General features: G+C 41.9%; 1 protein-coding gene across 3 annotated transcripts in view; it reads right to left on the reverse strand.

The window, feature by feature from the left end:
* The window catches only part of TPCN1 (two pore segment channel 1), a 235,332-nt gene that overhangs the window by 19,345 nt on the left and 191,831 nt on the right, over positions 1-24,156 (reverse strand). For 2 of the 3 annotated variants that reach the window (XM_053702163.1, XM_053702160.1), the window contains 3 exons: positions 22,884-22,930; positions 22,291-22,359; positions 22,122-22,212 (listed from right to left, as the gene is read on the reverse strand). In XM_053702163.1, the coding sequence (XP_053558138.1) occupies positions 22,122-22,212; positions 22,291-22,359; positions 22,884-22,930 (207 nt within the window). The remainder of the gene's footprint in view (positions 1-22,121; positions 22,213-22,290; positions 22,360-22,883; positions 22,931-24,156) is intronic. The other variant, XM_053702161.1, reaches the window with a different exon arrangement.

A 24,156-nucleotide genomic window follows, 5' to 3' on the forward strand; every position in this document is an offset into this window, starting at 1 on the left:
TCCAGGACTATTCTGCGGCAGTAGCTGCCAGAAGACGTGAATTCTCACCGTACTGCAAACAACTTTTGGAACAAGGCCGAACGGCAGCCCTGCTGTTCCCAGCCAGACTGAGACTTCATACTGCAAGAGGACCACTATTCTTTGACTCACCAAGTTTGCTGAAACTTCACCTACAAAGAGAGGGAGAGGAGCGACAAATTGCAGATGAAGATGACGCCGCTGCTTAAGCCAGCGGTTGGTGCCAGGTCAATGGACCATATATAATAAAGAACAGGCAAAGCTACAGCACTGAAGACATGTATCCTTGAAAAGTGTGTGTGTGTGTGTGGGGGGGGGGGGGTGACCCCCCCTTTTTGTTCTTTTTTGTTGGACGAGAACTCAAGTCCTTTGTTGCATATTTGGGACTGTTGGGGGAGGGGGCAATTAACCTAATTGTTTCTTGTTATATGCATTGTTTATTGTATGCACTAACCATTTGAATTAAGGGAAGAGCAATATTAGAGGAAACACACCTTTCGCAGAAAGAGCATCAAAAACTCAGGCAGAGCTGGGTGGGGGAGGTTTTATACACCACCTATGAAGGGAAGAGAGCCAGAGGAGTAGCAATCCTTTTCCGTAAAGATCTAAGCTATAAGGTCACACAAACTGTTGCAGACCCAGAGGGAAGATACCTGATAGTCAGACTACAAATAGGAGCATTACATATAGTACTCTGTGGTGTGTATGGCCCCCACACAGAAAAGAAAGCATTTCTGACTCAACTACAAACTCAGCTCATCCAGTTTGCAGAGCTCCCAATTGTAATGGGGGGCGACTTCAATATTGCCCCACACACGCCAGCAGACAGGTTCCGTAACCCAGACTATGCCCCGCAAAAGACAACAATATGGAAAGGTTCCAAGAGGGAAAACCGTATCTTACTTAACTTCAGACACACCTTATCCCTCTCGGATGTCTGTAGAGATAGAAACCCAGAGGCCCGAGACTACACCTGCCTACATCCGGCGAAAACAACCCTATCCCGCATAGATTACTTCTTAGTCACCAGTTCCTTTTGTCCCCGCATAACCGACACCAAAATTGACCCCATAACTATTTCAGATCATGCCCCGGTTTCACTACACATAGACACAGATGCACCACACAGACAAGCACACAGGTGGCGATTTCCGTCACACTTATATCATGACCTCAACTTACGTAAATACCTGATAGGGGAATGGTTGGCATACAAAGAACTGAACGCACAGCATCTAGGTGACATTTCACTATTCTGGGAATCAGCAAAGGCGGTGTTGAGAGAGGTGGTTATGGCATACGCTGCCAAAGTCAGGAAAACACGGAGAGCGAGGGGGGAATTACTCTTACGCCAGATACTAAATGCCAGAAATAAATACTTGAGACACCCTACAGAACAGAACAGAAATAAATTTAGGGAAGTTAAAGACTTGAGAGACACATATCTGATACAAACAACGGTTGCTGCCCAAAACCGCTCTCAGGCTAAATATTACAGGTACGGAAACCGTACGGGGAAATTACTGGCTCGGCTCACAAGGTTAGATAGAAAGCCAAACACTATAGTGGCTATCAAGGACAAAGACAATATACTTACTCAAGACTCAGAAATACAGCAGGCATTCACCTCATATTACTCTAACTTGTATGACTCTCAAGACATTGACATAGAAAAGAAAGACGCATTTTGGGGGGAGTTAACATTACCACAGTTAAATGAGGATCAGGTGATGAAACTCAATGCCCCAATTCAATCCCTAGAAATTACAAAGGCCATCGATTCGCTCCCTCTAGAAAAAACCCTGGGACCTGATGGACTGCCCGGGGAATTCTATAAAATGCTCGGTGGGGAGACGGTGGACACTCTTGCCCTATTATATAATGCAATTTTAGAAGGAAAAGCAAAATTGACCAACAGATTCGCAGAAGCAAATATTACAGTCCTCCCCAAACCTGACAGGGACCCCCTGCTCACAGCATCTTACAGACCAATCTCCCTGTTAAATTCAGACTATAAATTATTCACCAAAATATTGGCCAATAGGATGGCGGGGGTACTCCCCCTCCTAGTTCAGGAAGATCAAACCGGGTTTGTTAAGGGAAGGTCCGCGGTTAAAAATATGAGAAAATTGCAATTAGTATTAACACACTTTTGGGAGAGACAGGGCGAGGATCGAGATCAGAATGCGAAAGAGGCCTGCCTAATTCTAGTGGACGCTGAAAAAGCATTCGATAAAATACTATGGGACCATTTATTTACCACCCTGAGACAATTTGGCATACGGGGACCCTATTTGAGAGCTATTGAGACCATATACAACACTCCCCAAGCGGCGATCCTGATAAACGGAAAGCCATCAAAGACATTCTCTCTCAGGAGGGGCACGAGGCAGGGGTGTCCTCTTTCACCCCTCCTGTTTGACCTAGCATTGGAGCCCCTAGCGATTAGGATCAGGAAAGAAACAGCAGGGCTGAGTATAGGCAGGGAGACCATACACCTGTCACTCTTTGCAGATGACATGGTACTTTACACAAGAGACCCCAGGGAAAACATCCCTAAAGTACTGAGGGTGATAGCTGAGTTTAGTGATATTTCGGGATACAGGATAAATAAAGATAAGTCTGAACTACTATGGCTACAGAACAATGACCCTAGTGTACCATTAGAAGATAACTTTAAAGTGATCTCACACACATTCAAATATCTAGGTATCAACCTGACTAGAAATCCCACCCAATGGTACGCAGTCAATTTTAAACCACTGCTGCAAAACCTAAAACAGAAGCTTTTGACCTGGGCTTCACTACCCCTGACCCTATCGGGGGGAATGGGGCTTATTAAAATGATCCTGTTCCCTAAGCTCCTCTATACCCTGCAGATGCTCCCTGAGCTGCTGCATAAAAAAGACCTTGGGACACTAAACAGGGACATTCTATACTTCATCTGGAGGGGGAAAAAACACAGAATCAGTTATCAGAAAATGACTTGTCAGCCAGAGCAGGGAGGCTTTGGACTTCCGAACATCGAATATTATAACTGGGCAGCTTTAACAAAGTATGTGATGGACTGGCTAGTGGATGGGGGGCTTTTTACCAACTATGCACTAGAATCAGAAATTATCAAACCATGGTCATTAAAAATGCTCCCACACATGAATCGAGCACAGGCAGACCCCATACTGGGAGGGGCGGGTCTTTTCCGTCACCCCATAAGAGCATGGTGGAAGTTGTGCAGGACACTGGGAGTCTCGCACAATCACACAACCTTTCTGCCCCTTAGGGGTAATCCAGACTTTCCCGCAGGATTCACCACAAAACCATTTAAGCAATGGGAGGAATGGGGGGTTAAGACCCTGAAACAAATACTATCGGACGATAGGTCCACAGTCCGACCCTTTATTGAATTACAGAGAGACTGTGGTATACCTAACTCGCACCATTTTGCTTACCTACAAGTCAAACATTACGTGCAAAATCTCTTGAGAACTGGGAATATGTTAGAAACTGACTGTGACATTTACAAATTCTTACAAACTCTTTACAAACTCTATCTCACACACCTACAACACTCTCCAGTCAAAACCTAATAAAGCAAATATTGAACAGCTGAGAACCGCCTGGGAAACCAGGATAGGCCATAATATTGCGGACGAATATGTAGAGCAAAGCTTTGTAAAGGTGAGGAGGGCTTCTCTCTCAAACGAAATTAGGGAATCCCATACTAAACTAGTTCACAATGCATACATAACACCCAAAATGTTCCACAAGTGGAAGACAGATGCAACGGGAATATGCCCGAAAACCTCAAACCCTAACCCAGACATACTACACATGATATGGAACTGCCCGCAGTTAACAAAATTTTGGTCCATGGCACAGAGGTGGATGGAAAAGTGTACAGGGGACAAAATCCAGTTATCAGACAAAATGGTGATATTCCTACACGCTCAGAGAAAGGCTAGCCAGCACACAGAGTTCATACACAATGTAATACTACACGCAAGAAAACTCATCCTGAAGCAATGGATGATGCAGGCACCCCCAACCTTCACACAACTCAAGGAAATAGTAAGAAAGCAAATGATATATGAACAACTTGACACTCAGGGGGACATTACGCGCAGAACGAAAACATTTGTGACCAAATGGGAAACCTTTATTCACACTCTAGACCTAGCACATCAGAAACAGATCATTTACCCATTCAAAGACGCTGAGTTTATACTGAACGCCCAACTACACGGGAAATGGAACTTATTTACGTAGTGGCTCAGACATGATAACAATTGCTTGAGGTGTTACAGGGCTCAGGGCACTGGGAACCCTGGGGTGGCGCCCGGGGTTGAGACAGAGAATAGGTAAGCTCTGGGAGAGGAGAAGATAATTGATTCCTTTGACACATGCATGTTGCATTATACTGGTATGTTTACGTTGCAGAATTCAATAGATTTGTGTCTACTACTATCTCTTTCAGTAATGAAGATGAACTGGATGTTAGGAGAAGGGGTTATGTTATGAAGGAGGGTGGATAGGCGGAAAATTAAAAATAATGGTGCCATTGCAGTGATTTTGTTTGACAAGTATTGTACTCAGAATGATATGTTATGTAATTCACAATGTTTGTTACTGTATGTGGTACTGGAAAAATAAAGTATTTAAAAAAAAAAATCCCTCCCACATCACTGGCAACTCAGGCCTAACGTATAGCCAAGCAAAAGAGGTAGGAAAAGAAAGAAAAAAAAAAAAAGAAGGTTGGGGTCTCAGCACTATGAAAAATTTATTTTTTATTTTTTCAGGTAAGCAATTTTTTCCCCCCAATACAGGTGGTGAGAGGCCATGATCCATTACTCATGGGAACTAATATCAAAGAGACTGTGGAGTCCATGAGTAATGAGAAATAATGGTGGAATTTTCACAGTGAAGCAAAATGCACAACCCAAATAGAACCCAAAGAATAAATGTGGCAATATGCAATCAAAATTATCCTGAGACAACTGCCTGAAGGACTACCAAAGGCTGCCTTAGAAAAGGCAAAAAACATGAAAATTATAGAATTTATTAATGCAGAGTATGGAAAAAGGCCAAGAAGCTAGCTTAAAATTGAACAACAGAAGCCTCATTCTAAAAAAAAAAAAAAAGTGAAAACTGATCTGGTAGAATGGGCAGAAATTTGTCTAGGTGGACGCTGTCTGACCTGCAAGTAAGCTTCATTGATGAAAAGATAGACCAAGAAGCCAAAGAGACAGCAGAAGCTGTCAAAGAAGGAAGAACATAATTTATGCTTACCAGATAAATTCCTTTCCTTCAGGATAGGGAGAGTCTACGGCTTCATTCCTTACTGTTGAGAAATACAACACCTGGCCAACAGGAGGAGGCAAAGACACCCCAGCCAAAAGCTTAAATATCCCTCACACTTCTTCATTACCCCAGTCATTCTGCAGAGGGAACAAGGAAAAGTAAAAGAAACATTAGGGTACAAATGGTACCAGAAGAATAAAATAAATAATAGGGGACCGCCCATAGACAAGAAAAAACGGGCAGGGGCCGTGGACTCTCCCTATCCGGAAGGAAAGGAATTTATCTGGTAAGCATAAATTATGTTTTCCTTCCTAAGGTAGGAAGAGTCCATGGCTTCATTCCTTACTGTTGGGAAAACTATACCCAAGCTCCAGAGGAAACTGAATGAATAATGGGAGGGAACAAAAAGGAAGAGTCGGACCCTATTCTGAGGGCACCACAGCCTGCAAAACTTTTCTCCTGAAAGCTGCTTCAACCGAAAGCAAAAACATCAAACTTGTAAAATTTTGAAAAAGTATGTAAGGAGGACCAGGTAGCCGCCTTACAAATCTGATCCATAGAGGCCTCGTTCTTAAAGGCCCAAGAGGAAGCCACTGCTCTAGTGGAATGAGCCATTATCCTCTCAGGAGGATGATGTCCAGCTGTCTCGTAAGCTAAGCGGATGACACTCCTTAACCAAAAAGATAGGGAAGACAAAGTAGCCTTCTGCTCCTTACGCTTCCTCGAATAGACAACAAAGAGGAAGATTGTCTAAACTCCTTAGTAGCCTGAAGATAGAACTTCAAGGCGCGAACCACAGCCAAATTGTGAAGTAAGCGTTCCTTCGATGAAGAAGGATTAGGGCACAAGGAAAAAACAACAATCTCCTGATTGATGTTGCGATCTGACACAACCTTAGGAAGAAAACCTTATTTAGTACGTAAAACTGCCTTATCTGCATGAAAAATCAGATAAGGGGGCTCACATTGCAAAGCAGAGATCTCAGAATCTCAGAGGCAATAGCCAATAAAAAGAGAACCTTCTAAGATAACAATTTAATGTCAACGGAATGCAGAGGCTCAAACGGAACCTGTTGCAAAACCAGAAGAACAAGATTTAGGCTCCAAGGAGGAGCCCCAGATCTAAACACAGGTCTGATCCTAATCAGAGCCTAAACAAAGGACTGCACGTCTGGAAGCTCAGCCAGTCTCTTGTGCAGTAAAACTGACAGGGCCGGAATCTGTCCCCTCAGGGAACTAGCAGAAAGGCCCTTCTCCAGTTCAACCTGGAGAAAAGATCCTTGCAACCTTAACTCGGTGCCAGGAAAAAACACGCTCTTCACACCAGAATAAGTAGGTCCTCCACACCTTGTGGTAGATACGCAGAGTAACTGGTTTACGAGCTTGGATAAGAGTATCATTGACACTCTCAGAGAAAACTCTCTAGGCTAAGACTAAGCGTTCAATCTCCACACAGTCGGCCTCAGAGAATCTAGATTTTGATAAACAAATGGACCTTGTATCAGCTGGTCTCTCCGACAAGGTAACTTTCATGGAGAAGATGAGGACATCTCCACTAGATCTGCGAACCACGTCCTTCACGGCCACGATGGAGCAATCAGGATTACCGATACCCGCTCCTGCTTGATGCGGGCCACCACTTGAGGAAGAAGCGGTAATGAAGGAAAAAGATATATGAGTTTGAACCTCCAGGGTACTGCTAGTGCATCTATTAGATCTGAAAAAAGGAAGGTACTGGCGCTAAAAACTAAGGTTAGTGATCTATAAATAGGAGATATCTATGAATGTGTATAAGTATATATCTAAAAAATAGATATGCCTAAAATACTAAAGTAACTAGACAGTAAGGTTACCTAAAACAAGTCTCTATCTAGGATATGGCACTAAATACTAGATAGACTTCAAAAATCAATGGTTAAAATGCCTAAAGTATAGTACATAAGTCTAACTGCCGAAAATATAGTATACACAGGAGGTAACAAAAAAGGGTCCGAAAGAATAAAATAGTTAATATTGGGACTAAATACAATTATAAATAGATAAATAATTCAAGCAATATATGCCAGTAGATAAAAACAGAGGATAAAAAGTTGCGCAAGTAGACAATTCATAGAGCACGCCTCACTGGCTTTAGAAGAATAGACTCTCATAGGCCGATGATCTTGCTCATAAGAGTATAGGATCAATCTTGAGCCGCATATGAGAGTGGTACCTTTATATATTTTTCGGCCGGTTGCAGGATCACTGGTGCATGTAATTGTTGGTTGCGATATTCCAGTCCTATTTTTTAAAAACGCCTGTTCTTGTAGTAGAGATCCGTTGCAGCCCACTCGATGCAGCCGTAGTAGTTCCGGCTCGCGTGTGCTGGTGATGTTGCAGCTTCTGTGATCAGCTGTTACTCGCACTGTTCGATAGAGCAGCTGGTGTCTCAATGCTCGTATTGGCTTAGGTGTTGCAGCTGAAGTATTGATTCACGTCACCGGTAAATTCAGGATACCTGTAATAGGGACTTTATAGGTATAATAAAGTCGGGAATTGATATCCGAAGTTCTTTCAAGTGGGTTTCAACTTGGCTCCTGTAGTCTGTTTGAATGTTACGGCTTTCTCTTTTGCCGATATCCGCACCGATAGACCCGCTTCTTTTCCTCTGCTTCAGAGGATGCAGTATTAGGTCTTACGCTCAGGGTGCTAATGGTCTCCAGTTGTAGACAGCAGGCAATAGATAGTCGATAGTGGATAGGTGAACAACTTCAACGCGTTTCTCCCCTTCTTTGGGGCTTTTTCAAGAAACTATACTTTAGGCATATTAACCATTGATTTTTGAAGTCTAGTATTTAGTACCATATCCTAGATAGAGACTTGTTTTAGGTAACCTTACTGTCTAGTGACTAGTATTTTAGGCATATCTATTTTTTAGATATATACTTATACACATTCCTAGATATCTCCTACCAATATTTACACCCCTCTTCTGTAATTTGCTTCCAACAAGCTCATCTTTAGAGGTTAGGTGTGTTCCTTATATTGAAGGAGCAGTGTTCAGAGTATATTTATACAGTGTTTATTTATTTTTATATGTTTTTATGATATATGAATTGATTTATTGTTTGCTTTTATGTATTTATGAATTATTAAATTATTTATCTTATATACGATTTTTTATGTTTTATATCCAATATTATTGAGATTACCTCATTTATTTATAGATCACTAACCTTAGCTTTTAGCGCCAGTACCTTTCTTTTTCTGTTCTCATCCCCCTGGGGTCTTTTTGAGAGGGGCCCCTTCTGTATTTGGCATTAGGTAGAAATTAGCGCTGATTCTCTCCTATCACCATCTATTAGATCTGCTTGGGGATCCCTCAACCTCGACCAGTACCAGGACAGGACTCCATGAGATCTATCTCCGGCGTCCTCCACTTGCTGCATATCTCTGCAAACACCTCTGGATGGAGATACCATTCCCCTGGATGGAAGGATTGCCTGCTGAGAAAATCCGCCTCCCAGTTGTCCACACCCAGAATGTGTATTGCTGACAGCGAACAGCTTTGGACTTCCACCCACTCTAGAATCTGAGATGATTCCTTCATTGCCAAGGAACTTCTCGTTCCCCCCTGATGGTTGATGTAAGCCACCGAAGTTATATTGTCTAATTGGAATCTGATAAACTGGGACAAACCCAGAAGTGGCCAAGCCTTCAAGGCCCTGAAAATTGCCCATAGTTGCAAAATATTTATCGGGAGGGAGGACTCCTCCTGAGTCCACAACCCCTGTGCCTTCCTGGCACCCCAAACAGCTCCCTATCTGGATAGGCTTGCGTCCATAATCACAATCTCCCAGGATGGCCTTAAGAAACATGTCCCTCGGGACAGATGATCTGGACAGAGCCACCAAGAGAGCGATTCTCTCGACCGGCTGTCTAATACAATCTGTTGAGACAGATCTGAATGATCGCCATTCCACTGTCTCAGCATTCACAGTTGTAAAGGTCTGAGACAGAATCTGGCAAAAGGAATGATGTCCATGCAGGACACCATGAGACCAATCACCTCCATACACTGAGCCACAGAGGGACTCAAGGAGGTCCGGAGGGCAAGACATGCTGAAGTTAGCTTGCAACGTCTCTGGTCTGTTAGAAATATCCTCATGGATATGGAGTCTATTATAGTACCCAGGAATTCCACCCTGGTACTTCGAATAAGAGAACTCTTTTCCAAGTTTATCTTCCATCCATGTGATTGAAGAAGACTGAGAAGGAATTCTGAGAATTCTTCCGCAAGACGAAAGGATGTGCTTGCACCAGAATATCGTCCAAGTATGGGGCTACTGCAATACCTGAGTTCTGACAATGGCTAGAAAAGCCCCCAGAACCTTAATAAAGATTCTTGAAGCAGTAGCTAGGCCAAACAGAAGGGCAATGAACTGGAAGTGCTAGTCCAGGAATGCAAACCTCAGGAACTGAAAGTGTTCCCTGTGGATTGGAACATGAAGGTAAGCGTCCTTCAGATCTATAGTGGTTATTAACTGGCCTTCCTGAATTAAAGGAAGGATGGACCTCGTCGTCCCCATCTTGAAGGAAGGGACACTGAGAAATTTGTTTAAGCACTTTAGGTCCAGAATTGTGCAGAAAGTTCCCTCCTTCTTTGGGACAACGAAAAGGTTTGAATAAAACCCCAAACCTCTTTCTTCGATAGGCACCAGGACAACAACTAAGGAGGACAGATCCCGAATGCGTTCTAGAAAGGCATCCCTCTTTTTTGGTCTGGTAGACAGATTTGACAGAAGGAATCTGCTCCTTGGCTTCAAAAAATTTCTTTAAACAAATTTGCTTAAACAAATTTCTAAGATGAGATTTGAAGCCTATCTTGTATCCCTGAGATACCACCTCCATGTACATCCTTGAACCAGTCTGCCCCCTACACGATCCGATCCCGGATCGGGGGCCACCACTTCATGCCGATATGCTTGGCGGGCTTCTTATTCTGCTTGGATTTATTCCAGGACTGAGCCGGCTTCCAAGTACTCTTGGGTTGCTGGGGCTTGGAGGAGGATTGTTGTCGTTGGGATTTGTCAGAACGAAAATTAGAAGAAGACTGTCGTCCCTTAGACTTGTTCTTCTTATCTTGTGGTAGGAAGGCACCCTTGCCTCCGGTAACCGTATAACCTGGACCAAATAAAATCTTTCCCTTGAAGGGAAGAGAAAGGAGTCTGGACTTTGAAGTCATATCTGCAGACCAAGACTTCAACCAGAGCGCCTGGCTGGCTAGAACCGCAAAGCCAGAGGCAAATAATTTGCATGCTTGCATCCCAGATAAAAGAATTAGCAATTCTCAGAGCTTTAATTCTGTCTTGAATTTACTTGAGGGGAGACTCCACCTCAATGAGTTCCGACAAAGAGTCGCACCAGTAGGTAGCCGCTCCGGCAACCGCAGAAACTGCAGCCGCCGGTTGAAACAAAAATCCTGTATGTTGAAACATCTTTCTCAGAAAGGTTTCCATTTTCTTATCCATTGGCTCTCTGAACAAAGAACTATCCTCAAGAAGTATAGTAGTACGTTTAGCAAGCGTAGAAATAGCACCATCCACCTTAGGAATGGAATCCCACAAATCCAGTTGAGAGTCCGGAACAACTTTTTAAAAGTAGACGAGGGGGAAAAGGAAGAGCCGAATCTTTCCCATTCGTTCTTAATGTTCGCCATCTTAACCAGCACAGGAAAAGTCAAAGGAACTTTCCTGTCTTCGTAAACTCTGTCTTAGGTATCATAGGTTATTCAGGCAGTGCGGCCTCTGGAACCTCCACAGCAGGAGGCTTAGACACTAAGGACTCTGACCCAGAAAGTTCACCCTCTGGAGCTACAGAGGTTAACTCATCATCAGATAACTGGGACATAATAGCTAAATCCGATATTTAGATGACTCCAGGTCAGGAGAGCTATGTTTAACCTTTCTCTTGCGTTTATTAAAGCGAGGTAAAGCACTAAGGGCCGCAGACACAGCCATTTGTAACTGCGCGGCAAAGTCCGCAGGAAGAGGACCCCTCCGGATGGAGGATTAGATGTGCTACGGGGAACTGCATGTGGAGTGGATAAAATAGCAAGGCTAGTAATCTCACGGAATGCAGAGTCCTGAGAGGTAGACAGTTCAGAGGGACTAAGAGCCTTAGCAGGCTTGTCTCCCTTCTTAGACTTTATAACGGTGTTAAGGCATGTGGAACATAATTGAGTGAGCGGGAAAACCACGGCCTCCTCACAATATAAAAACAGGTATGATTTAGTACAGAAGGAGTACCTTCTAACATGTCAGAGTCCTCCATAGCTCAGGTTATACCCACAGAAGGAAACAAATAAAATGTTTTTTTATTAAAGAAAACTGCACCTTTATACCCCCAATGGCTGGGGCACTCACCACATCCTAGACCCAGACAGTTAACGCTCTTCTCAGGTTCAAGTCCCCGGTCACATGGAGTACAAGACAGTACTTCCCCTGTTATTACAAGTACAGCAAGTAATAGGAGCTGTGCAACACTTTCAAAAAGGAAAGTGAAACGTAAAAGTGAAACCTGTTTGTTCTAGCCAAAAACACACAGTCTATCAGCCCAGAAAAAAATCACACAAAGCAGCATGTAAATAATTAATACATTGATTAATTAACCCCAACTGTAAACCCCTTCAGAGGATATTAACCCTGGATCATATCAAGGTATAAATGAGTCACACTGTGACCCTGTTATAGCGTTTTATGTGTAAAAATTGAAACGATCTTACCTCCAGGATCCATGCTGTGGAACAGAACACAGCCTCTCAAGTGTGACAGTCTTATAGCAGCGCTCCTGACATGGACTTGAGTGAGAAAAAGCAGGCAGTGAAACTCGTCAACACTGATTGCATAGGAGCTGTTAGCAGTAGTCTGGATGGTTTCGCAGAAAAACTTTCCCTGCATCTCCAGACTCTAACTTTCATCAATACTCTCACTAAGAGGTTGACATGGCTACTTAAAACTTCAGTCCCATCTCGAAGGGCAGATACCCTTTTTCAGGACTCTTTGAATCTTCTGCCACTTCTCTGCCACCTCCTAACATGATGAAAGGCAAAGAATGACTGGGGTAATGAGGAAGTGGGAGGGATATTTAAGTCTTTGGCTGGGGTGTCTTTGCCTCCTCCTGGTGGCCAGGTGTTGTATTTCCCAACAGTAAGGAATGAAGCCGTAGACTCTCCCTATCTTAGGAAGGAAAAAGTCAAATATAGACCACAAACTATCCTTATCCTGAAAAATATAAGACAAGGAGAATCCCATGAGAGAGCAAACAACTCAGAAACTCTTCCAGCAGAATAAATAGCCAAAATAAACCAAAACCTAAGAAAGTTTAATTGGCTAAATAACAGGATAAATTCTAGCCAAAGCTTGAACAAAACCATGAATGTTAGAAAGATTAACAAACTTCTGGAATAAAACTGAAAGAGCAGAAAAACAAAATGTATGCTTACCTGAAAAATGCATTTCTTTCTTGACACCAACATTCAAGTTGTACCACCAACGTTCCTTATGGTAAGAAGGATTGGGACATAGACAAGGAACAACAATCTCCTTCATAATATTCCCATCCGACACAAGTTAGGAAGAAAACCTAACTTAATACGAAGAACCACCATATCTGCAAAAAGATAAGATAAGGCGAAACACACTGCAAGCTGAGAGTTCTGAGACTCTCCGAGCAGCAAAGAAAATCTTCAGAGATAACACTTAAAATCTACAGAATGTGCCACAAATTCCTAAGAACAATCTTAAAGGGACACTCAGGTCAAATTAAATTTTCATGATTCAGGTACAGCATGTAATTTTAAACAACTTTCTAATTTACTTCCATTTAAAAAAATGTGCACAGTCTTTTATATTTACACTTTTTGAGTCACCAGCTCCTACTGAGCATGTGCAAGAATTTACAGACTATACGTATATGTATTTGTAATTGGCTGATTGCTATCACATGGTACAGGGGGAGTGGAAATATAAATAACTTTGAAATGTGTTAGAAAATATCTACTACTCATTTAAAGTTCAGACTAAGTGCTTATTGGATTGTCTTGTTATCTTGCATTTGTTGATTATGCAAATCTACTGTGTTTTCTGGTCCTTTAATGCTCCAAGGGGGAGCAACCAACATTAAGTACAGGCCTGATTCTGGCTAGGCCTGATAAAAAGATTGCACATCTGGCACAACTGCCAGACGCATAAGTAGCCAAATCGACAAAGCAGAATCTGACCCCTCAGGGTACTGACTGTCTCCAGACATCCTAGAGACAGGACAGCTTTCTAGGATCCTGACTCCACTCCAAGAGAACCCTTGGATACACACCAATAAAGAAAAATATGCCATATTCTATGGCAATTCTTCTAGAAACAGGAAGGCAAGCCTGAGTCATGGTCTCAATGACTGACTCGGAATCCCACACTAACACAAAACCAAGTGTTCAATCTTCAAGTAGGCAGCATCAGAGAAACTAGATGAAGAAATCTACTCTTTGACTATCAATCAATTGACTATACAGATATAAGGTGGTTTTGGAATATATTTACTTGCCAACCCTTTACTTCCAGTGGGATCAATTAAGATTATAAACCGGCTCTGTTTGGGGTGTCTTTTCCTCCTCCTGAAGACCAGGAAAAATGTTTCCCATAGGTTATGAATGCATTTGTGGACTCTCACTGCCATTAGAAATAAATATGCACAGCATAAATCGTAATTTATGTAGACTGGAGGGGCAAAAAACACATAGAAATTTGTATAACATACATGGAGTTCCATCTGTGTATGAAATTGTCTCTCAAATCTAAGCAATATTATCTAAACATTTCCACCCTACAGATCTCACTGTTTTTTTTTCTCAACTGAAAAGGTGGCCAGCTTTTATCAAAATACTCAAAACACTAATTAGGAAAAGTTATGCACACAAAAATAAAAACATTATAAGGTACAGTGCACTGCAAACAGCATAATTTGATTTGTATTAGGCGTAATATTGTGTAAACATACACCAGGTTCTCCCTGTGTACTTTGTCCTCCATTGCAAACTTTTACATAGCAAAGAGCCCATTTTCTTTGAAAACTGCACCAAGACTGTCCCTGCAAGGCTAAACGTTGTTTTTCATGATTTTAGAGGGCAACTGTTGATCACAATTTCCAATTAGCGCTGCGGAATCTGTTGGCGCTCTACAAATAACCGATAATAATAATAATAATAATAAATGCCACATTACAAAACTTACTTTTATAAGAAAAGCATAAAATACAAAAAAACATAATGGCACTAACATACTGGTATTCCCCATAGGGTTTCTGCTTTACATATATTTGATTATGGATCTTAGCAATTACAATTACATCTTAAATAGGTTTCCATATCCTTATGAAAGTAACATGTAGATAACCGTGGTCTATTTGAGATATTTGTCTACTGAAGTGGAGACAGATGGTAAGCAAAAAGGTGCACCTCGCAAACAAGATTCCTGTGTCCCTTCCCAGAAACATGATGTTACCTATCCTCACATGTTTAGCTACAGTCTTAATTTGGAGATTTTCAGGCTTGGCTACACAAATATCATACTAACAAAATATGGTTCAGAAATATTTACCCTTTAGGTATAACAACTACAACCTTAAAGGAATAGTCTAGTCAAAATTAAACTTTCATGATTCAGATAGAGCATGCAATTTTAAGCACCTTTCCAATTGACTTCTATCATCAAATTGTCTTCGTTCTCTTGGTATCTGTATTTAAAAAAGCAGCAATGTAAGCTTAAGAGCCGGCCCATTTTTGGTTCAGCACCTGGGTAGCGCTTGCTCATTGGATGGCTACATTTAGACACAAATCAGCAAGTGTCACCCAGGTTCTGAAACAAAAATGGGCCGGCTCCTAAACTTACAGTCCATCTTTTTAAAAACATAATTTATGCTTACCTGATAAATTCCTTTCTTCTGTTGTGTGATCAGTCCACGGGTCATCATTACTTCTGGGATATAACTCCTCCCCAACAGGAAATGCAAGAGGATTCACCCAGCAGAGCTGCATATAGCTCCTCCCCCCTACGTCACTCCCAGTCATTCGACCAAGAATCAACGAGAAAGGAGAAACCAAGGGTGAAGTGGTGACTGGAGTATAATTTAAAAGATATTTACCTGCCTTAAAAAACAGGGCGGGCCGTGGACTGATCACACAACAGAAGAAAGGAATTTATCAGGTAAGCATAAATTATGTTTTCTTCTGTTATGTGTGATCAGTCCACGGGTCATCATTACTTCTGGGATACCAATACCAAAGCAAAAGTACACGGATGACGGGAGGGATAGGCAGGCTCATTATACAGAAGGAACCACTGCCTGAAGAACCTTTCTCCCAAAAATAGCCTCCGAAGAAGCAAAAGTGTCAAATTTGTAAAATTTGGAAAAAGTATGAAGCGAAGACCAAGTTGCAGCCTTGCAAATCTGTTCAACAGAGGCCTCATTCTTAAAGGCCCAAGTGGAAGCCACAGCTCTAGTAGAATGAGCTGTAATTCTTTCAGGAGGCTGCTGTCCAGCAGTCTCATAGGCTAAACGAATTATGCTACGAAGCCAGAAGGAGAGAGAGGTAGCCGAAGCCTTATGACCTCTCCTCTGACCAGAGTACACGACAAACAGGGAAGACGTTTGTCGAAAATCCTTAGTTGCCTGCAAGTAGAACTTGAGGGCACGAACTACATCCAGATTGTGTAGAAGACGTTCCTTCTTTGAAGAAGGATTCGGGCACAGGGAAGGCACCACGATCTCTTGATTGATGTTCCTGTTAGTGACTACCTTAGGTAAGAACCCAGGTTTTGTACGCAGAACTACCTTATCTGAATGAAAAATCAAATAAGGAGAATCACAATGTAAAGCTGATAACTCAGAGACTCTCCGAGCCGAAGAAATAGCCATTAAAAATAACACTTTCCAAGATAACAACTTTATATCAATGGAATGAAGGGGTTCAAACGGAACTCCTTGTAGAACGTTAAGAACAAGGTTTAAACTCCATGGCGGAGCAACAGTTTTAAACACAGGCTTGATCCTAGCTAAAGCCTGACAAAAGGCCTGGACGTCTGGATTTTCTGACAGACGCCTGTGTAACAAGATGGACAGAGCTGAGATCTGTCCCTTTAATGAACTAGCCGATAAACCCTTTTCTAAACCTTCTTGTAGAAAGGACAATATCCTAGGAATCCTAACCTTACTCCAGGAGTAACCTTTGGATTCGCACCAGTATAGGTATCTACGCCATATCTTATGGTAAATCCTTCTGGTAACAGGCTTCCTAGCCTGTATCAGGGTATCAATAACCGACTCAGAAAAACCACGTTTTGATAAAATCAAGCGTTCAATTTCCAAGCAGTCAGCTTCAGAGAAGTTAGATTTTGATGTTTGAATGGACCCTGTATCAGAAGGTCCTGTCTTAGAGGTAGAGACCAAGGCGGACAGGATGACATGTCCACTAGATCTGCATACCAAGTCCTGCGTGGCCATGCAGGCGCTATTAGAATCACTGATGCTCTCTCCTGTTTGATTTTGGCAATCAATCGAGGAAGCAGCGGGAAGGGTGGAAACACATAAGCCATCCCGAAGTTCCAAGGTGCTGTCAAAGCATCTATCAGAACCGCTCCCGGATCCCTGGATCTGGACCCGTAGCGAGGAAGTTTGGCGTTCTGGCGAGACGCCATGAGATCTATCTCTGGTTTGCCCCAACTTCGAAGTATTTGGGCAAAGACCTCCGGATGAAGTTCCCACTCCCCCGGATGAAAAGTCTGGCGACTCAAGAAATCCGCCTCCCAGTTCTCCACTCCCGGGATGTGGATTGCTGACAGGTGGCAAGAGTGAGACTCTGCCCAGCGAATTATCTTTGATACTTCCATCATTGCTAGGGAGCTTCTTGTCCCTCCTTGATGGTTGATGTAAGCTACAGTCGTGATGTTGTCCGACTGAAACCTGATGAACCCCCGAGTCTTTAACTGGGGCCAAGCCAGAAGGGCATTGAGAACTGCTCTCAATTCCAGAATGTTTATTGGCAGGAGACTTTCCTCCTGATTCCATTGTCCCTGAGCCTTCAGAGAATTCCAGACAGCGCCCCAACCTAGTAGGCTGGCGTCTGTTGTTACAATTGTCCAGTCCGGCCTGCTGAATGGCATCCCCCTGGACAGATGTGGCCGAGAAAGCCACCATAGAAGAGAGTTTCTGGTTTCTTGATCCAGATTCAGAGTAGGGGACAAGTCTGAGTAATCCCCATTCCACTGACTCAGCATGCACAATTGCAGCGGTCTGAGATGTAGACGTGCAAAGGGTACTATGTCCATTGCTGCTACCATTAAGCCGATCACCTCCATGCATTGAGCTACTGACGGGAGTTGAATGGAATGAAGGACACGGCATGCATTTAGAAGCTTTGTTAATCTGTCTTCTGTCAGATAAATCTTCATTTCTACAGAATCTATAAGAGTCCCCAAGAATGGAACTCTTGTGAGAGGAAAGAGAGAACTCTTCTTTTCGTTCACTTTCCATCCATGCGACCTTAGAAATGCCAGAACTAACTCTGTATGAGACTTGGCAGTTTGAAAGCTTGAAGCTTGTATCAGAATGTCGTCTAGGTACGGAGCTACCGAAATTCCTCGCGGTCTTAGTACCGCCAGAAGGGCACCCAGAACCTTTGTGAAGATTCTTGGAGCCGTAGCCAATCCGAATGGAAGAGCTACAAACTGGTAATGCCTGTCTAAGAAGGCAAACCTTAGATACCGGTAATGATCTTTGTGAATCGGTATGTGAAGGTAAGCATCCTTTAAATCCACTGTGGTCATGTACTGACCCTTTTGGATCATGGGTAAGATTGTCCGAATAGTTTCCATTTTGAACGATGGAACTCTTAGGAATTTGTTTAGGATCTTTAAATCCAAGATTGGCCTGAAAGTTCCCTCTTTTTTGGGAACCACAAACAGGTTTGAGTAAAACCCTTGTCCTTGTTCCGACCGCGGAACCGGATGGATCACTCCCATTAATAACAGATCTTGTACACAGCGTAGAAACGCTTCTTTCTTTATCTGGTTTGTTGACAACCTTGACAGATGAAATCTCCCTCTTGGGGGAGAGAATTTGAAGTCTAAAAGGTATCCCTGAGATATGATCTCTAGCGCCCAGGGATCCTGAACATCTCTTGCCCAAGCCTGGGCGAAGAGAGAGAGTCTGCCCCCCACTAGATCCGGTCCCGGATCGGGGGCCCTCGATTCATGCTGTCTTTGGGGCAGCAGCAGGTTTCCTGGCCTGCTTGCCCTTGTTCCAGGACTGGTTAGGTTTCCAGCCTTGTCTGTAACGAGCAACAGCTCCTTCCTGTTTTGGTGCAGTGGAAGTTGGTGTTGCTCCTGCTTTGAAATTCCGAAAGGGACGAAAATTAGACTGTCTAGCCTTAGCTTTGGCTTTGTCTTGAGGCAGGGCGTGGCCCTTACCTCCTGTAATGTCAGCGATAATTTCTTTCAAACCGGGCCCAAATAAGGTTTGCCCCTTGAAAGGTATATTAAGTAATTTGGACTTAGAAGTTACATCAGCTGACCAGGATTTTAGCCACAGCGCCCTACGAGCCTGAATGGCGAATCCTGAGTTCTTAGCCGTAAGTTTGGTTAAATGTACTACGGCCTCCGAAATGAATGAATTAGCTAGTTTAAGGACTCTAAGCCTGTCCGTAATGTCGTCCAGCGTAGCTGAACTAAGGTTCTCTTCCAGAGACTCAATCCAAAATGCTGCCGCAGCCGTAATCGGCGCGATGCATGCAAGGGGTTGCAATATAAAACCTTGTTGAACAAACATTTTCTTAAGGTAACCCTCTAATTTTTTATCCATTGGATCTGAAAAAGCACAGCTATCCTCCACCGGGATAGTGGTACGCTTAGCTAAAGTAGAAACTGCTCCCTCCACCTTAGGGACCGTTTGCCATAAGTCCCGTGTGGTGGCGTCTATTGGAAACATCTTTCTAAATATTGGAGGGGGTGAGAACGGCACACCGGGTCTATCCCACTCCTTAGTAACAATTTCAGTTAGTCTCTTAGGTATAGGAAAAACGTCAGTACTCGCCGGTACCGCAAAGTATTTATCCAACCTACACAATTTCTCTGGTATTGCAACAGTGTTACAATCATTAAGAGCCGCTAAAACCTCCCCTAGTAATACACGGAGGTTCTCCAATTTAAATTTAAAATTTGAAATATCTGAATCCAATCTGTTTGGATCAGAACCGTCACCCACAGAATGAAGCTCTCCGTCCTCATGCTCTGCAAGCTGTGACGCAGTATCAGACATGGCCCTAGTATTATCAGCGCACTCTGTTCTCACCCCAGAGTGATCACGCTTGCCTCTTAGTTCTGGTAATTTAGCCAAAACTTCAGTCATAACAGTAGCCATATCTTGTAATGTTATCTGTAATGGCCGCCCAGATGTACTAGGCGCCACAATATCACGCACCTCCCGGGCGGGAGATGCAGGTACTGACACGTGAGGCGAGTTAGTCGGCATAACTCTCCCCTCGCTGTTTGGTGAAATTTGTTCAATTTGTACAGATTGGCTTTTATTTAAAGTAGCATCAATACAGTTAGTACATAAATTTCTATTGGGCTCCACCTTGGCATTGGAACAAATGACACAGGTATCTTCCTCTGAATCAGACATGTTTAACACACTAGCAATAAACTTGCAACTTGGTTACAATCTTATTTAACAAAAAAACGTACTGTGCCTCAAGAAGCACTAAACGATTAAATGACAGTTGAAATAATGAACTGAAAAACAGTTATAGCATCAATCCTTGAAAACAACACAACCTTTAGCAAAGGTTTGTTCCCATTAGTAAAGTAACAATAATTAAATTTGAAACATAAAAATTACAGAGCAACGTTTTTAATCACAGTCAATATATAAGTCTCACAGCTCTGCTGAGAGAATCTACCTCCCTCCAAAGAAGTTTGAAGACCCCTGAGTTCTGTTAGAGATGAACCGGATCATGCAGGAAATACAAGAGTAACTGACTGGAAATTTTTGATGCGTAGCAAAGAGCGCCAAAAACGGCCCCTCCCCCTCACACACAGCAGTGAGAGAGAAACGAAACTGTCACAATTAAAACAAGCAAACTGCCAAGTGGAAAAAAAAAAATGCCCAAACATTTATTCACTCAGTACCTCAGAAAATGCAAACGATTCTACATTCCAGCAAAAACGTTTAACATAATAAATACCTATTAAAAGGTTTAATGTACTTTTAACAGAGTAATTCCAGTGAAATACCATCCCCAGAATACTGAAGTGTAGAGTATACATACATGTCATTATAACGGTATGGCAGGATTTTCTCATCAATTCCATTCAGAAATAAAAACTGCTACATACCTCAATGCAGATTCATCTGCCCGCTGTCCCCTGATCTGAAGCTTTTACCTCCCTCAGATGGCCGAGAAACAGCAATATGATCTTAACTACTCCGGTTAAAATCATAGTAAAAAAACTCTGGTAGATTCTTCTTCAAACTCTGCCAGAGAGGTAATAACACGCTCCGGTGCTATTGTAAAATAACAAACTTTTGATTGAAGTTATAAAAACTAAGTATAATCACCATAGTCCTCTCACACATCCTATCTAGTCGTTGGGTGCAAGAGAATGACTGGGAGTGACGTAGGGGGGAGGAGCTATATGCAGCTCTGCTGGGTGAATCCTCTTGCATTTCCTGTTGGGGAGGAGTTATATCCCAGAAGTAATGATGACCCGTGGACTGATCACACATAACAGAAGAAATAAAGATACCAAGAGAACGAAGAAAATGTGATAATAGGAGTAAATTAGAAAGTTGCTTAAAATTGCATGCTCTATCTGAATCATGAAAGTGTAATTCAGACTATACTATCCCTTTAAGGAAGATCTATAATAGACATATGTCCTAGAAACTCTGTTACAATTAGATCTCAACTATGCCTAAAAAATGGATATATTTGCCTTTAGGACTAACCATTAGCAATTATTGATACATTAAAGGAATAGTATATTCAAAATAAAATTTTCACGATTCAGATAGAGCATGCAATTTTAAGCAACTTTCTAATTTACTCCTATTTTCCATTTTTCTTTGTTCTCTTTATTTGAATTTATTCTTAGTAGCCAGCCCATTTTTGGTTTAGCACCTAGGTAGCGCTTGCTGATTGGTGGATACATTTAGACACCAATCAGAGAGTTCTACCCAGGTGCTAAACCAAAAATGGGTGGGCTCCTCTGCTTACATTCTTATTTTTTCAAATATAGATAGCAAGAGAACAAAAGAAAAATTGATAATAGGAGTAAATTAGAAAGTTGCTTAAAATTGCATGCTCTATCTGAATCATGAAAGTTTTATTTTGACTAAACTATTCCTTTAAGTGTAACAGGCATATGCAGCCCATAGTGGATCACTGTTTTCTGATGGAGAGTGTCCTCTCCTATCCAGTGGACACTACTTCATACATCTGGGTATAGGAGGAGGGAAAACTGTGTGGGATACAAAGCTTTACATCAGTGTCTCATACTGACTCATCAGCAATAGTCCTATTTTACTAAGGCACCCAAAAGCAAGCGTTTCTCCTCTACATCTAAAGGTAATTACCTCATCCTTTATGTAGAACTCCTTTAACTTATTTATAGATATTAAACTCAAAATTCAGTCCCCCATAACACTAAGGAAAATAAAACATCACTGCAATATAGTGCAGATATGGGCACTGCCAGGCAGTTACCATCAATGTGTCACCTGTACCTTCTACGTCTGTGTTCTTCCTGCTGTAATTCATGCGGAATACAAAGGAGTCCAGTATGCAAGCCACAATGATAGTAAGAACCACCTGTAGAGAGAGAGAGAGAGAGAGAGTGAGCGGGGTGATTTGAGCAGCAATAGTTACACATGAATACTGCTCACTTACCATAGTGACAATGTAAAACACCATGAAGTACAGACGTGCCCAGTGTGAGGTCTGGGAGGTGACTCCTTCCTGCCATTGATAAAATAAAAAGTCAGGGGGAAACAGCCTGCATTCCAGACCCATATTAAACATCTTTCACTATTAAGGTTATATTCAAATTAGAAATGTCCTTTTTATATTTGCTTCTACTAGTTCTGCTGGGAGGATATTCCATTCATTTACCAGTTTTTATGCAGCACTTCATCCCTTATAACAAAAGTCATCAGGCCTCACTAAAGTACAACCTGCCAATCATGCAGCTTAATGAGTAGTTAAGATAAAGAATCACAGTAGGAAATGGTGTTCCATTATACCCTAATCTGAAATAGTCTAATGTTAACTTAAACATAAAACAACGAAGACCTGATTAATATTTATGTTTTTTGTGAGTTTCTGCTCTTTTTGATCAAAATCTGTTGAGACAGGTTTCTTACATTTCCTGCAAATTTAAATACTTATCCATCACATCACAGTGTTACACTGACCTTTGCAAGCAACATAGCGCCCACAACTGGTCTCCTACAGAAGGATTTCTTAGATCTTTAGATACTTACCATAATGATATACCAATTATTTACTACAGTCAGCTCAAACAGCGTCACTGCAGAGAGAGAGAGAGAGAGAGAGAGAGAGAGAGAGAGAATGGGAAAGGGAAAATTTTTGAATATTTTAAATGTTATAGAAATAAAAAAAAATATCAAATGAGAAACCTATTACAGATAATAAAGTGTTTCAGAATGAAAAGGACAGAGAACTGTGCCAGTTGACAAAGTGTAAGTGTTTATATACTGGCCTTTAGACGCATAGCTGTTTGTCTCTAGCTTGTCAAGCTAAATGTGTTCTGAGCAGTTTTATTGGTATTTGCTGTTTGTAATTCTAAACAGGCTATGGTTATACCTTCTGTTCTACTGCTGGCTTCTTTATTTAAATGGCTGCACTGTTAGCACAATGGCTACATTTAACACATCTGCAAATCCTGAGTAACCTAAGATATTTAGCATACATTTATAAGGATTACTAGATACCTTTTGCTGAGTATTAGAGTTTTGATGCTAGCTGGAATGTAGTTATTCGGTCATTTTGTGTTTCATTACATATTTGATTGTTTATGTCTTATACAAATGTAATTTAGGTCCTTGATGTAACCATTTAGAATTGTTTCTTCTTTCATAGTTACACTGGTTTTGTTTTGTTTTCACACTAATTGCTATCATACTTTAAAAGAAAATGAAACCTAATTTTTACTTTCATGATTCAGATACAGCATGTGATTTTAAGCAACTTTCCAATTTACTTCTATTATCTAATTTGTATTGTTCTCTTGGTACCCTTTGTTGACAAAGGACACCTAGGTAGGCTCAGGAGCTGCTGATTGCTAGCTGCACATATATATCTCCTGCTATTAGCTCAATCAATGCATTCAGCTAGCTCCTAGTAGTGCAAAATGTACCATCCTTCCAGAACTGTTTGTAAGTAGTGAACCTGTCAACCTGCAATTGCTACTTGTGATGTTGCATCGCTTGTCGAAATTTAATAATGCACAAAAGGTTTCTTGTGCAATGCCGCCCCCTGCTCTGGTGCAACCAATTGCGCTAGAGCAGGGTATGTCAATCACCCCGAACGAGCGAGTGTCAGGGTGATTGATCTCGCCCCCTGAGGTGGCAGAGATGAAAAAGAAGCAGATTCTGCTTCTTAAATATGTTGCTTATGCGAACCTGATCCACAAAGCCCAAAAAGCGAATGCATCTTCATAAATGAACCCCTTAGTCTGACCATTAAAGGAGCACTAAACACAGTACAATAGCACAATCAGCAAAAGCACTTAGT

Source organism: Bombina bombina, chromosome 2 (assembly GCF_027579735.1).
Source record: "Bombina bombina isolate aBomBom1 chromosome 2, aBomBom1.pri, whole genome shotgun sequence".
NCBI classification, from domain to species: Eukaryota; Metazoa; Chordata; class Amphibia; order Anura; family Bombinatoridae; genus Bombina; species Bombina bombina.